Source organism: Zonotrichia albicollis, chromosome 8 (genome assembly GCF_047830755.1).
Source record: "Zonotrichia albicollis isolate bZonAlb1 chromosome 8, bZonAlb1.hap1, whole genome shotgun sequence".
NCBI classification, from domain to species: domain Eukaryota; kingdom Metazoa; phylum Chordata; class Aves; order Passeriformes; family Passerellidae; genus Zonotrichia; species Zonotrichia albicollis.
This window is the reverse complement of record NC_133826.1, coordinates 10568627-10583610: the sequence shown is the minus strand read 5'-3', so window position 1 is coordinate 10583610 and position 14984 is coordinate 10568627. Positions and strand designations below refer to the sequence as shown.

At 50.6% G+C, this 14984-nt stretch overlaps 1 protein-coding gene across 2 annotated transcripts in view; it reads right to left on the bottom strand.

Moving 5' to 3' along the window:
• The window catches only part of ERI3 (ERI1 exoribonuclease family member 3), a 127629-nt gene that overhangs the window by 21302 nt on the left and 91343 nt on the right, over positions 1-14984 (bottom strand). For both annotated transcript variants that reach the window (XM_005482190.4, XM_005482191.4), the window contains exon 7: positions 13409-13508. In XM_005482190.4, coding sequence (XP_005482247.1) covers positions 13409-13508 — 100 coding nt within the window. The remainder of the gene's footprint in view (positions 1-13408; positions 13509-14984) is intronic.

Here is a 14984-nt window from a genome sequence, read left to right as displayed (position 1 = left end):
GGGGGAAGGCAAGAGGAGAAAAGCAGGAAAGTTTGCATCCCCGCATGCACTGCTCTACAGTGCCTGTATGTGCAGCAATCAGCTCCAATTAATCCCCCCTCAGCTTGGCCCGCCCGCTTCATTACCTCCCCTTGATGAGTACCATCAGTGGGGCCTGTAGGATTTTGCTAATTAGCCTCACTTCGTTTATCATTTCCATTTTCTCCCAGAGACGCTTGGCTTGCTGGGCGACAGCTTCATCTCCTGCTGAAACAATGCGGCCCCTTCTGTGCCTGTCTCACTTAGCGCTGTCACCGCAGCCATTATGAAATTGGGGTTTCATTTACACACTAATTAAACATTACAGCTTGTTCACAATTACAACATGGGGATGAGGAGGTAACTAATTACTTAAGAAATGAGCTAACATTTATCTCTGATTCTTCCCCCCCAGCCCACCGCCCTCCTCTCCCAATCAAGATTAGAAATTGTTGTTGGATGGCGGCAGCCCAGCAGGCCCCTGCCCGTCTCTGCGTGTGCCTCGTCCCTTTTAGGGTGCTGTACTGAGACCCTGGCCTGGGGACAACCCATCAACCCCTAATTGCAGCTGGGATTATGGGGGGCTGTGGCAGCAGTGTGTGGCACTGTGCCAAACGGGCTGCACAGGGATGAACTGAGATGCTAGGGGTGCATCTGTCCCACCTGAATCTGCCCAGTAAGGAGGTGTCCCTGGGACAGCCCAGCCACAGTGGGGACAGGGACTGAGGTACTCCCTGGGTATCACCTTCCAGGCTCCTGCCCACTGGGTGAAGGCCTGGCTCTGCACAGAGGCTGGGGATGCCAACACACCCTCCATGTCTCTGCTGATGGGCAACTCATCCTGAAAAGACATTTTCTTCAGGGAGGAATTAACATTTAAAACTGAGAACCATTAGAGTAAATAAACCAGGCTGTCACTCAGATCAAAAGGCAATGTGAAGTGTGGGCTTGGGACAAAATGGGCCCTGGGGAGCAGGCAAGGAGAGAAAGGGGCAGGCATCCCTTCCTTCATCCATCCTTGAGGATGGGGTGGATGAGATGGGCAGGCCAGCACCTCGTGTTCAGCCCAGCAGGTTGGGTGCTGTCACCAGGAGAGCAACAGCCTCCTTCCATGGGCAGCACGGGCTGCCATGTGCTGCTGCTGCAGGCCAGCAGCCCCTTTGGTCCCCATCTCCCTGCAGTGCATGCAGGTGGCAGAAGCTGTGTGCAGAGTCCAGAGAGCCACACATGGGTTAGAGGACAGTGGAGATGGGTGACAGTGACCAGGATCATCTTGAGATGGATGCATGGCTGCTTGCAAGGCAGCTAGCCTGATGGTGGGAGACAGGCTGGAGAGGCCAGAGATGCTGCCGCAGTGCCTGAACACTGCTGCAGGCTCTGGGAAAAGGATCCACAGTATTTGAAACATAAGAGGCTCCCCCCACAAACAGCCCTAAGCACTGGAAATGCTTTCAGAAAAAAACATCTAGTTCAGCACCAGACAATTAAGGTTCTTTTGCAACTCTTAACCCATGATTTTGAGACAAAGAATTTGGTGCTGGCATAATTTGAACTGCTAATTGCTTTCCTGATCCGTAGTCAGTGAACTGAGCAGAAGTGGACACAGAAAATCACGTTCCCTGTCTGGGGGAAATTCAGAGCTGCTCTCCAGGGGGAAAGGGATGCGCTCTTCTTCCCTCTGAGCAGCTTAAAATATAATGATCAGGAAACAGTTAAGCAAAAGGGGGGTGAACTGGTGGTTTAAAAAAAAGAAAACTCACACCACTTTATAATAATAGAAACAACTCATTCCCATAGTTTTTATCCTTCCTGTCTTTAGCCCACAAAAAAAAAAAAAAAAAAAAAAAAAAAAAAAAAAAAAAGAAACCCTGAGCTAAACTACTGACACTGGCTGGGAGCTTAGAACTGCTGCATCAAACAGAGCCCTTGAATCTCCTGAACATAATTGTGCTGCCCTCTAACCTCAACCTTCAATCAGTGCAGTGTAACTATCTCATTTTAGCCTACAGGACACACCCCTCTGCTAACTAGCAGCCATATTCTTCTCATTAGGAGATTGCTCTGGATGGGAGCGCGGAGGCAAAGCTGGCGTCTCTCCTTTTCTCTTCCCTCTGCCTCTCCTGGCTGTTATGTATGTACTTTCAGAGGGGAGAGCATGAGCAGGGGGCTTTGTGGGTGCTGGAGATGACCCAGCTGCCAAGCCCTGAGACTCCTGGGCATGCACACAGAGCCAAATCAGTGGCTCTTGCTGAAAGCACACAGCACGGGAGAGGGGACCTGGCCCAGACACCCCCAGCATTCAGCAGTTGGCAACTAAGGGCTGGAGTGGGCTTCCTGGGAAGGTGGTGCTGCTGTGCCCTCCTTAGGGCAAAGGGCTGGGGATCCTGCTGTCTGCAGGCTCACCCCATCCACAGAGCCCCTGGGGAAAGGCTCCTGAGGTAGCAGTGCCAGGGCACAGGTCCCCTTCCCTCTGGGGCCTGGCTGAGAGGTGGCAGCAGGCAGGGAGAGGCATGCCTTGGGAAGCCAAGGCAACCAGCAGCACCAGTGCCATGCCTGCTGCTGAGGTGGGCAGGAGACAAAGGGCAGTGCAGGGTTGGTGCACTGCAGGAGGGTCTGTGCAGAGGCAGCCCCTCCGGCTGCATGGATGCTACCCCTGCACATCACATGCCTGCAAGTAATTAACAGTGAGGCTAATTGTAGTGGGAAAAGTGACCCAGGACTACCAGGCACTCTCCATCACTGTGGGGTTTGGATCACATCTCTGAGTAGGGGTATTCCATGGTTAAAAATCAGCTCTGTGCCATGGGGGAATAAGGAAGGACAGCTCTGCAGCCCACCCTGCATGACAGCCCAGCCAGCTGATTCTGCTGCATCCTTGGGCCATCATCTGGCCAAAAACTCGTAGGAGCTCTTGAGCCCCTCCTTCATGCCATCTCTTCAGAGACCTCCAAGCACATAGGACAGACATGTCAGACTACAGTCCTGAACATGGAATCTTGGTCCCAGCAGCATGGACTAGTACACCCACCCTTAGCAGTGACCATGACCTTCCCCTCCTGCCTCCCCTCCAGGTCCTGTACACTCACAGCCCAGTTCAGAGCCAGGCTGGGAGAAGCTGCTTGGGCTCTTCTGTGTTAGAAGAATGCAGCTCCCACCCAAGCTGGAGCAGGATTGCTCATGACTCTCAGGAGCAGATGGAAACACTGTCATCGTGGTGCAGCCCACTGTGGGTCTCTCCTGCAGAATCAGGAACAATCCAGAACTTGGGTGATTAATGGCACAGCTGGGATCATCCTGTGCAGTGGCAGCTTCGCCTTTGGGAAGAGTCTCAAGCTATGGAGGATATAAGCAGATCCCCTCTGATCCCACTGCAGACCCATGAAAAGAGCAAGGCCACACTGGGAAAGGGCAACAGTCTGGCTGGTGCAGCTCTCCCCTCTGGCCAGTGCCCTTTGCCCTGGGATTTCAAAATGTTAGCAGCTTGGAAGTGAGGGAATTACACTGGCTTGTGTAAGGACAGGGAAAAACACAGTATTGGATAGACTTTTATGTGTCAATGCCTGTCTTCCCCACCCAGCAGCATCTTCCCCATCCAGGCCTTGTCCCTAGATCCTCTGCTGAGCTATAGCAGCTATTAACACACTCTGAGTTCGTTATCTTAAACAGGCCGCTCAGGACATGGGGCCACGATCCTGAAACCAATTAATGTGATCCTTTGATATCAGGGGAGAATGAAGAGGGGACTGTCAGCACCACGGCGAGGCAGGAGTTACGGGTCAGAGCCTAACAGCACAGAGGTGCCCTTAGCTCGTCACAAGAGGCGGGGGTGGAGGGCAGCTGCCAGACCTGGCTTCTGTCAGAGCTCTTCTCTGCGTCCTCAACCCTGGCCCGGTGCCACTTCTCAGGCTCGGGGCAGAGCAAAGGAAAGAAGCATCATGGCACTTAATGGGGGTCCAGATGCCAAAAAAGCCACTGCTGCCCTGTGCCTGGGTCAGGGCTGCCCAGAGGAAAGCAGTGGTGGTACCACATCTCAGTGCTCATCCTGGCACAGCAGCACATGGCACGGAGGAGGCTCCCCTCTGCCATGGTGGGAATGGGCACAGTGCTGGCAGTGCTCAGGCTCAAGGCTCCAGGCACCCTGGAGTACCAGGGGCAGTATTATCCTGCAGCCCCCAAAACTTTTGTCTTTCTTTCTTTCCTTGCTTAGCTGTTTTTTAAAAGCAGAAGTTATCTTAGCCAAGTCTTTTGGGGGAGGTGGAAAGAGAGTAGGAAGTCAAAGAGAATCGTCTTGCTAGTCAAAGCCTTTAACAACTATTTTTAATATCAGGCAGAGGAGCAGGATTTTGAAATGAAACAGACAGTGCCTCTTTGATGGGCGAGCTATAGATCTTGAAACAAGGTCCATTCCCTCCTCCTTCACTAACTAACAGCCATATTTCTCTCATTAAAGACAATCTGGCTGTATTTTCAAACTTCTTAACAAGGCGATCACCGTAATTTGAGATTTCTATTATCCATGCTCCTATTACAACAGTCTTTTAAGCAGCCAGCTTTTTTTTTTTTTTTGCTTTCTTTCCCTGACTTTGTCTCTCCCCTCAAACTGCCATTAGTGGTAATGACGTGCAGGAAACGAGCGCCAAGAACCACCTTTTTTCCCCCCTTCTTTTTGGTACTAGGTTGCGTGGGGGGAGCAATAAGGAATAAAATAAAAAGTAAAATGAAGTTTGGTTATCTCTTATCTGGAGTTTGGCTTTTAATCCACCCAGGAGTGCAAAGGAAGCCAATGCAGTACCTTATCTCCCCTGTCGATCATGAACCCCCCTCCCCAAAGACCCCCATCTCTCTCCTCTTCCCAAAGGTGCCTGGTCCTGGCCCCCTCCCTGCCCCATTAGTCCTTTACTGGGCTCTGCCAGATGGATGCAATTTGCATAATATCACCAGTGGAGGCTGGCAGATCAACTGGGGTCAGGCTCTGACATCTCCAGCACAGTCTATCTCCAAGTGCTAATTTGGACTGCATTGATCTCTCTTTCTGATTTCTTTGTCATTTACGTCTGCCACGGTTTGACAGGAGATACAGAGACAGACAAGAAGGGAAAAGAAGGAGGGGGGGAAGAAGAGGAGAGAAACAAAGATTGTAGTTACAGATGTCTTTAAGCGAAAAAACAGATTAATCCAAGGACTCCTCTGAGGGTCGCAGCTTTGAAACATCCTAATTATCCTATTCTTATGAATTCCTGTACAGACTTCGAGGGGGGTCTTATCAGGGAACTCAGGGGAATGAAAACTTGTTAAATTGCAGTGGAGTCTCTCTGTCTGACTGCTACCCCCTGCCCTCCTGCACCTTGCAATCGGTTCTCATTAGGTGAAGCGGGGCAGCTCTAAACCTGGCATCCCTTGCTGACACAGCCTTCCCTCTGCACCTCTGCCATCACTCTCCTTAAAGGCAGATCCTTACTAAAACTTGGGCAGGAGTCTCTCCTCCTCACAATGGCAGACCACAGTGCTCACCAGCCCTGTATGTTCTAGGGAGGACAGAGAGGGGACAACACAGATACCCAAACTCTGGAGACAAGGGCTAACCTGAGAGGGACAGCAGCATGGCTGTGACCCCCCGGCATGCAGCCATGTAAAGGCAGATTTGGGGACACTGCTGTTGCAGGACAGTAGGACATTAAAAGACACCTTCCACCAAAGTCCAGTGTGGAGCAAGACAGATAATCTGTGCCCTTAACTGAGATGTTTATGTTCATTAACAGGAAACTCTTCCCCTCCTCACAGGTAAGGGAAGACACGCCACCATTTAGCCTCGTCTGGGACACGTTGCAGAGACACCAAGGCACCAAAAGAATCTACAGGAAATCAAAATGTCACTCGGTGTTTTACGTTGCTACTTTCTACAGAAAAATCTCTGTAGAAAGTTAATGATCTTCTAGGGCTTCTCACCTAACACATCTCACTGTGTCAGAGGGTGTATCACGGTGCTTGGGAAGTGCTGTCTGTTACAGAGGCAGGAGAACAAACGCCAGCACAGATGTTCTACCTGCCCAGCATAATACTGGACAGGGCTTGGGCAGTGCAAGGATTGTTCCAGTAGTCTGTGAGGGGGATATTTTGCCAGGCTCAGCCACAGACAACTAAAAAAACTGGACAAACAGCCAGGAGTGTGATGGGTACAAGGCAGTGCAAGGGTCACTATAGCACAGATCATTCAGGTTTGCACACTCCTGGTTTTGGGACTGGCTGATCACTAAAACACAGCAGACATAATGCAAATAATACAAACCATCAGCCTCTCCCAGTTGCTCCCACTACAAACGTTGAGAGTGATATGAAAATATATTTGATGGGTTTCTCCTCTATAACTGGGGACAGAAATTGTGCCAGGTGTTGGGCTGAGAATCACAACTGGCATGGTTGGAAGGGAAGAAGGGAAGAATTCTTGCCAAGGGAGACAGTCCTCACCACTACTCCTAAAACCAGAAGCCAGAGGAAGAGGGTAGAGCCACTGCTGTGCCAAAGGGCAGCTCTGAGAAGATGGCAATGCTGTCCTGCTGGGGATCAGCCAGATCTGAGGCTTGAGACAGACTTGCCCTGGTTTGCAGCTGGGCCTCCCAGGCACTGCAGCACAGCAAACAATCCAGAAATCTCTCTTATATCTTCAGTCTAACCCTGGTGCTGCAAACAACTGCTTCCAGCCAGAAGAGAGGGACTCGAGCATACCTTCCACACAGCCCCAGGGAGCAGGCACTGCCACTGCCAGCCCGGGGGCTGGGAGAAGCACATGGAAGCACCCTGACTTTGCTCAGGCAGTTGAAGTCCCTGCAGCCATCACACTTCCTCCAAAGGCTGCTCTCTGGGGACCCCGAGCCCTCAGCCAAGGACAAGGTGTGACAAACCCATCACACTCCTGTCAGGCAGTCAGGGGTCAGATGGGCACACGACCAACTTTTGGCAGGGTAGGATGGAGGGGTGAGTGCAGTCAACACAAACACTCAATCATCCTTCCTTTCTTTCTTCTGTGCCTCCTTTGTTAACTGCAGGAAACAGCTGAAAGACCTTGAGTTTCCCATTGTAGCATGTATGGGAACAGAGCTGCAGTGATCAGAACATACCCCCTGCTGCTCCAGGGGAAAAAGGGAGAGCAGAATCCTTTCTAAAAAGGGTTTACGATTAGAAGAGTGTTCTGTCACTCTGGCGCGCAGTAATCCACTGCGCCACCAAGTCCCTTCAGAGAGATGTCGAAAACTTAAATGACTGAAAGCAAAAGAGCCCCGGCTCAGGTTCCCAGGCAGCCAGACATCCTAATTATCTTTAGATCCACTCCCACATGGAGGGGAGAGAGCACACAAGAGTAAAAAAAAAAAATAAAAAAAAAAGGAGAAAGAAAAGAAAAAGAAAAAGAAAAAAAAAAGACTGTCACATTGCTTTTTTCTTTTTTTAAAAGCTTGTCTCTGCTCACTGCTTTTCCAGCTGTGACACCTCTCACGGTAGTTAATTAGAATCATGTCACCGCGTTAATGTGCTCTGACTGGACTCTGACAGTTGCTCGTCCTCTAACCGGCTGCCCCGGCCAGCCCTCCCTCCCCGCCGCTCCTCAGGGATGGGGGGCCCGGTGCTTGCAGCAGGACCCTCACCCCGCAGCCACGCTGTCCCCGTGCCCACGGCCCCACGGGTGGCTGTGCAGGTCCTGCACCCTGCCTGGTGCCGGGACACGCCGCCTGGCTGGGACACCCGGCACGCAGCCGCTCCACCTGTTCTGGGTCTGCCTGACCTTTATGAGCGCTAATTTAAAATGACACTGCTCATTTGGTGACATTTCTGTTGATTTTTACTTAAGTCTCTTTTAATTATTTAATTCGGAGTCCTTCCCCTTCTGCCTTGAGCAGGGGCCACTGTGTGCAGGGCAGTGCCCCATTCCACAGGAGAGAGCCCCGTTCTCAGCTCTCCCTCTCAGGATCCCTCAGCAGAAGGATGGTGCTGTGCAAGGGTCACCTCTGCTGAGAAGTGAAAAGCTCAAAAAGAATGGTATGCCTGCTCTGGGGGAGCACGAGGTTCTCTGGGGCTTGTCCCACACCCGGGGACAGACCAGGATGGTGGGACTGGCTCTGCCACATGGGGTGGGATTAAAAGTAGTCAAAAACATGAAAAGAAGTTTCCCAAAATGCTGTCCACCTCCTTGTTCCCCCTGCCCTGATGCAGGGGAGGCACGTGGGTACCAAGGATGACCGAGGATCCCACAGATGCTGGGAGAGGCAGGAAAGACAGGAAAGGAAAACAGGGAAGAGTGAGAGCAGGCAGAAATAAAGCCAGCAAGCTGCCAGGACCACACACCTCCAGCACCATGCAGGGTGAGGCACAGCCTCATCATCTCCACCAAGCTGCAGGGGGAGAGCTGGCGCTGACAGCCCCAGGCCCCATTGGGGTGGGTGGCCCGTCACCTGCCACTGTCGCCTGCCACCGCACTTGGTGAGCACAGCCCTCGCCGCCCTCTCCCGCAGCCCAGCACAGCGAGACAGAGCTGCAGAGAGGGATGGCTGTGCTGGGCAGGAGGCACCCTGGCAGGCGCTGCCCCGGCTCCCCGCGGCGGTGGCAGCTCGAGGTAGTTAATTAGAATCGTGTCACTAAGTAAATGCGCTCTGACTGGACTCTGACAGACGCTCACCTATGACATTGGGGGCCAGGAGACAATCCACATCAAACTACTGCAGTGTGACCCTTTTAACACAAAGAGTAAACTCACTGCACATCGAGTTGAAGCTCATTAAAACTGTCTACTCTGCGAGCATCCCATTAACCTCACTGTTAAAAACACGCAATTCCTCTTCTTCTTTCCGAGGCCTAATTAATGCTCTGGATCAGGAACAATATCACACCCTAACCTTCCGAGATTTCCAATCAGTAAATGAAAAGAGAGAGATGGAGCCAGGGAGGCACGGTGCCTTGCTGGGTCGCTCACTGCATGGGCTGCTGACCTGCCCAGGCAGGTGGGGCCACTCTGTTTGGCACGGGCAGAGATCCCCCCACAGAGGGAGCACGGCACCGCCCCGGCAAGGGAACTGTGGAGCAGGGAAGATGGTGAAGCCATCTGTCAGAGGCTCAGGGCTCACAGGGTTGTGACAGCTGGTGTAAAACAGCCCAGTGAGGGCACCCTGTCAAGATGGGTGCTACCCTGGGACCAGATCTCCTGGTTACCTGGGATGGTATGGGAGGGTTCACTACCAAGAGGCACAGCAGCCTAGTTACTGTCTCTCCCCTCAAAAGAAAAATAAAAACCAAACAAACCCCAAACCAGACATTTACATCTAAATCTAAAATCACCATAATGTATGTGCTAAATCCTAAACTTTAAAGATTCAATTAGATTCAAAAAAGATCAGTAGCAAGGAGTAATGTCATGTTTTAAAGACAGTCAATGCACTGGAGAGGGAAGCAGAGCTGACAAATGATAATAAAACTTCCCCCGTAGGAGCTGCTACTTTTGCAGTTTTGGAAATTTTTTGCTGGTTTTGGTGTATTTTCAGTTGAAGAACTGGCTAGTTCAGAGCTGAGAAACAACAAAGGATTGAAAATAAAAAAGCTTTGTCTCTTATCCTTCCATAATAAGTGAAGACAAACAAACCAACCAACTAAGGTGAGAGAGGATGAGATGTAGTCATTCTAATACCTTGAAAGGCTGGTTTCCAGAAACACTCTTCCAGCCCACTGGTTTCATGTACCAGGGTTTTTTTTACCTAAAAAGTATTCTGAAATTTACATTTCCTTCCGTAGTGAATATTTGCAAGGGAAAGAGGATTTTCCTAATAAAATCAATTCTAACTACCGTTGAGGTACTTTAGCATGGCATTACAGTTTTGATCTAAAAGAGCAATCATGAGTAATAATTTAATCACCAGCTCTTCAAGAACAAACAGTAATTCACCGTTTTTCTAATGTAAAAAATATTTAAAAACTAAGACTGAAGGCATATTATGTTACATAATCAATCAAAATAAATGTAGCAAAAATAGAGTATTGGATGAGTAAAAGAATAACCAGATTTAACAACTGGGCAGTAGTAAGGAAAGCTGCACTTGGTTTGATAGGTGCTGTTTAGTAAAATTGACCTTTTTTTAACGGAAACACATTAAAAAAAAAAACAGAAGAAAATAAATTTCTGAATGTAGATGATCTGCTGTCTGATTCAAATCACAACTAAAACCTGAGATTTTAATCCTTAATTCTGATTTGTATGAGTCTCTGACTCCCAGCAGAGAGACCCCAACACAGGTACCCAGCTCCACTGGTGTGGAGCCTGTGAATGCTGATCTTTGTGTGCCAAGAGTCCCATTAAAAGCTGCAGCTTGTTTTTGGCAAGCACCGCCTCAAACACATGTGTTACGAATGGCAATGTCCCCATATATGTAAGACTGAGTAACTTCTTGGCAAGACTCAACTTCATTTTGCTGAGGGCCAAGAAAACAGCAGACAAAGAGAAGTTCCTCACCCCAGGATTCTACAGCCCACTCTGGACATGACACATATCTAACCTGTGTTAGAGAAGAGATGGAAATTGCATAAAAATATCCTCTCTAGTCCCCAGGGACACATTCAGCCCAGAAGGAATCCTTAGAGCTGAAACATCAACCTGGGAAAGGGCATGAAAGAATAGGCTTCATATCCCTTTTACTTCTTTCTGATCTCCCAAGGAATTCCTGCATCCTCACCCTCTGGAGCAGGACTTTTCTATCTCCTTATCCTGAAATATTTAAATTTCCCCTCTTCCTTTGCCTTTTCCCTCTCAAGAACACAATGTCACCAGACCTGCACCCATCCCACCCCAAGGCAGCTGTATTTGCAGTGTATGCAGATACATTTTGGTATATTTGGGAATGCAAATCACTCTTGTAACCCCTCAATAAGCTTTGCAGCTCACTTGCTCAGGAATAGAAACCAGACAAAAGCTAGAACATGAGCTCTGTGCAGCAGCTTGCTGTGTGTTCCAGGGGATTGAGGGAGACTCCAGCACAAGCCCATCCTGCCTGTATCCACTGGATGCTAAAGGTGGCTCCCATCCAGGATGTGGCCTTGGCCCTGCAGGGTGTCAAGCACCCTGAACTCTGCAGGTATTGAACACAATGAAGGAAAGAAGATGAAGCATAGAGCAGGACTGGCCCCAGAGCATGTCAAGTGCAGGGATTTGGAACAGGTACCTGCTGAGACAGTGAAACAGAGAGTAATTCGGTAACAAAGCAATACAGAATCCATCAGGCAAGATGGCAAAATTCCTTGCAAATTGTTTGCAAAAACAAGTGGCTATCCACTGCAATTTTTCTGTCAGATTTGAAGGGAAACATCCGTGTTGTGCATTCCTGTGTAAGCATGCTGAGGCTCCCCAGAGTGCCAGGAAAGGAACTGCACAGACACTCTTACACGTCATGCTACCTGTGAAACTGCTGAGGCTGGCTATCAAATCTCCTTCCTGCTCCCTTCTCAGTCCTCTTTGGTTTGCAGATTTTTGGCCATCAGTGACCCACGAGAGCCATGAAAATCAGAGGCTGTTTCCTCCTTAGATGACCCAGGAAGCCTCCTCTCAGTTCCCTAACATTCCCTCAACACTGCTGCACTCCAGGGCTGAGCACAAAGAGAAGGGAGGCTCTAGATGGCATGGGACCATCCCCAGATCCACAGCCAGCTCCTTGTTTCACTGTGGGCAGTGAGAGGCCAGCAGTCCTTTATTCAGCTGAGAAGTAGGGCTGTGTTGGGATCAAGGCTCTTTACAGGCAGAGAGAGAAGGGAAGGGCAGCCCTGAGCAGGGAAAGGGATGGATGGCACCTCCCAACTGTGGTGCATGGGCAATCAAAAGCATGAAGAAGAGAGAGGTAAAGGAAAGGCAGATTCCTTGGGATGGAGTGCTACTCCCCAGAGGGAGTTTGGCTAAACTGTCCTAAAGGACTGGAATGAGGAGGGACATGAATAGCAAGTCCTGTAACTCTGTCAGGCAGAGGATTCACACCTGTGCAAGACAGCAGTACTGAGATAAAGGGGCAGAAACCAACAGCTGACAGATGATACTCCAGAGAATGGGGACACTTTGTTGGAGTAAGGGATGACAGCAACAAGAGAGCTCATCACACAAATAAAATGAGGAATGATGAGGCAGAAACAACTCAACATCTACTCAGAAACCCCAGAAAAAGCCCAAGTCCCTGGAGCAGGACATGCACACACAACTCCTGCAGCTCCTGCTCCCTCCTCATGAGCCTCCCAACATGGCACACAATCCAGGCAAATCTGCTCCCAGGCAGGGAAGAAAATTTTAATGCTACCTCTGTCAATAATGCAACCAGATCCATAGTTCAAAAGGACCCTGCTAATTAAAAGCTGGTGAGCTTTAAATAATTCATCTCCTTAACTTGGATTGATTGGAGAGTTTAATGGTTAGAGTCTTGAAACAATATTAAACAGCCTCTTCAAGGCCTAGGTAGCCTGTGACTTTTCCAAGTAAATCTTACCTCCTTGCAAACTTTAACACTCAAAAGTCACTGTGGATGAAGGGCTGGGAGACAGAGAAAATACCTGACCACTGGTCTCCAAGAGGTGATCTACTGCTCTACAGAGAAACAAGACAGACGAGTGATGCAGCCCTGAGTCACAGCCCTGTCTACAGCCCAGTAAATCTGAGCTCCTGCCTGTACCACAGCCTGCTGCTGTACCAGCTCTGCATCCCCAGTGTTAAGCAGCAGGCAGATATACGGCCTCAGTGTCCTGGGCCAGGTCTCCCTCATATCACTTTGATCCCTGGTGCAGAGGAGTTGAGGGATACATGGAACTCTGCTGCTGTTTATCTCAGAGCACTGTTGATCACTTTATCTTGGAGCACACTTCAGGACCACAAAGCTCATCATATGTGTTAACAAACAGGATGATGATTCAGTTTTCCAGCTGGGATCATCTTCACTCTGCAGTGTTTCTCCAGCCAGTTCCCAAGCCAGGCAGCACAGCCTCCTTTCCAAGGACTGCAGCATCCAGAGCAACTGGAGGACTGGTCCAACAGGGAGAGCATCCCACCCAGCCTGGGGACCCTTGTGCTGTGCTCCAGGCACCTAATGCTGACCACATCCAACCCTAACCCAAGCACTGCTAGAGCAGTCTAGAGGAAAAGCAGCTCCCCAGCCAGAGGGACAGGCAGGTATGTCTGGCACACCAGCATGTGCAAGGGACAGAGAAGTCATCCATGTGCCCGTTCTGCCCTGACACATCTTCGTCCCTTCCACCATCTGGGGACTCTTCAGCCCTTTGGCTTGTTCTCAGCACCCCAGACTGGACAATGTCTTAGGGCTGAGGCACATCCCACACACTCGGAGCGGCAGCTGTGGAGATGGAAATGGCATGGGGCAGCATCACTCACCTATCCCGCTGTGAGGCCTCCCTATGTGCTGTAGGTTCAGTCCTTTGTTCATGTCTAAGAGCCCGTTCTTTGGCCAACTCCCCATGGCAAAGCTGTACGCCTGGAAGAGAGAAGCAGAGGGTCAGACACAGCCCATGTGCAGGCATGATCTGTTCTTGCCCAGGTCTGACTGCTCCTGGGGCTGGAGTGGGTCTGTGCTCAGGGGCTGGTGTGTTTGTGCTCACCATGTTCAGTGTGATCCCACACATCACCCTCGCAGCTGCTCTTCAGGAACTGCCCACACAAAGTAAAGTGCTCTCACCCTGCCCTGTCCCCCCTGATTCTCCTTAGAGGCGTTCAGAGCCTCTGGTGGTGTCCTGTACACATGAAAACCCTTATGATGGAGGGATTTGCATCACTCAAGGCCACCTTTGCCATGCTTTGGGGGGCAAGCCAAGGGCTATAAGCATGTCCCCTATGTCCCTTAGTTGCTCCAAAAACATCCACCCACTCCTGCCTTAACAGGGTCACCAACAGGGGTCAGGGGGTTTGGAAAAGGTGCTCATTCCCAGGCTGGCCTGGCCAGCAGGCCCCTTCTCTTCTGGCAAGCACAGCCCTCCTAGCTCCCTCTCCTTTCCACCCCCAAGCCACAGTTGCCTCAGTTCCCTCCATCACTGGGACAAATCCTACTGGGAGCCAGCACTGCTCACCCCGCTGTACAGAGCCTGCAGCCGGGCCGGAGGGAGCTTCACACCCATGGCATCCCCTGGCAGGGCTTCCAGGAGGAGCCAAGCAGCTGAGAGCCCAAGCAGCACAAAAACCCACTGGACAAGGCAAACATAAAAGCAGCCAGGCTTCCATGTCACACGCACGGCTGTAATTACAGCCTGACAGCCACGTATCTTCTTCATCTCGAGGAATTAAGCTCGGAACGCATTGTGAGCAGTAAGAAGGGTGCGTGGGCTTAGCGTTGCTCATGCTGGCGCTATCTGTGCTGCCGTGAGGGCCATTGTCCCCAGATGAGATCAGGTCAATCCAGCAGCCCCTATCTCCCTCCTGCAGTGGGGGATCATCGCTAACCGCAGCCACAGTGTGGCAGGCATTGCTGACACCCTCCGCAGGCTGCCAGAGAGATGTTCTCTGCAGCAGGAATGGCGATGAACTGGGTGACCAGAGCTGAGAGAGGTGTCCCCCACCAGCCCACCAGCCACCTGCCTGCTGCTGGGACCTCCTGCCAGCCCCTCTTTCCTGCTACTTGCTGCTCTGGCTATAGCAGGCAGCTCTAGCCCCTGAGCAGCCCCTTCTGCTGGCAGCCCCCCGGGAGCCACGGGGCTTGGGGGAGTTAATTTATTAGTGGCCCATGTAGCCATTCATGCTGCTTTGTTACTTGTGCCTTAGCAAAACAGAGGGCTCCACAGATAATTAATAGACAGCATTGCTAATCCTGTTGGGAGATGATTAGCAATTAAAACTCCTAATTAAGTCTATGCATAATTCACTGAAATTACACTTTGTGTACACAACGGGGAGATTTCCTCGCCTTTGACAAACACGCTCTGGTATGTTCCCTGCTATGATCAGGATGCAGGCCAGCCAG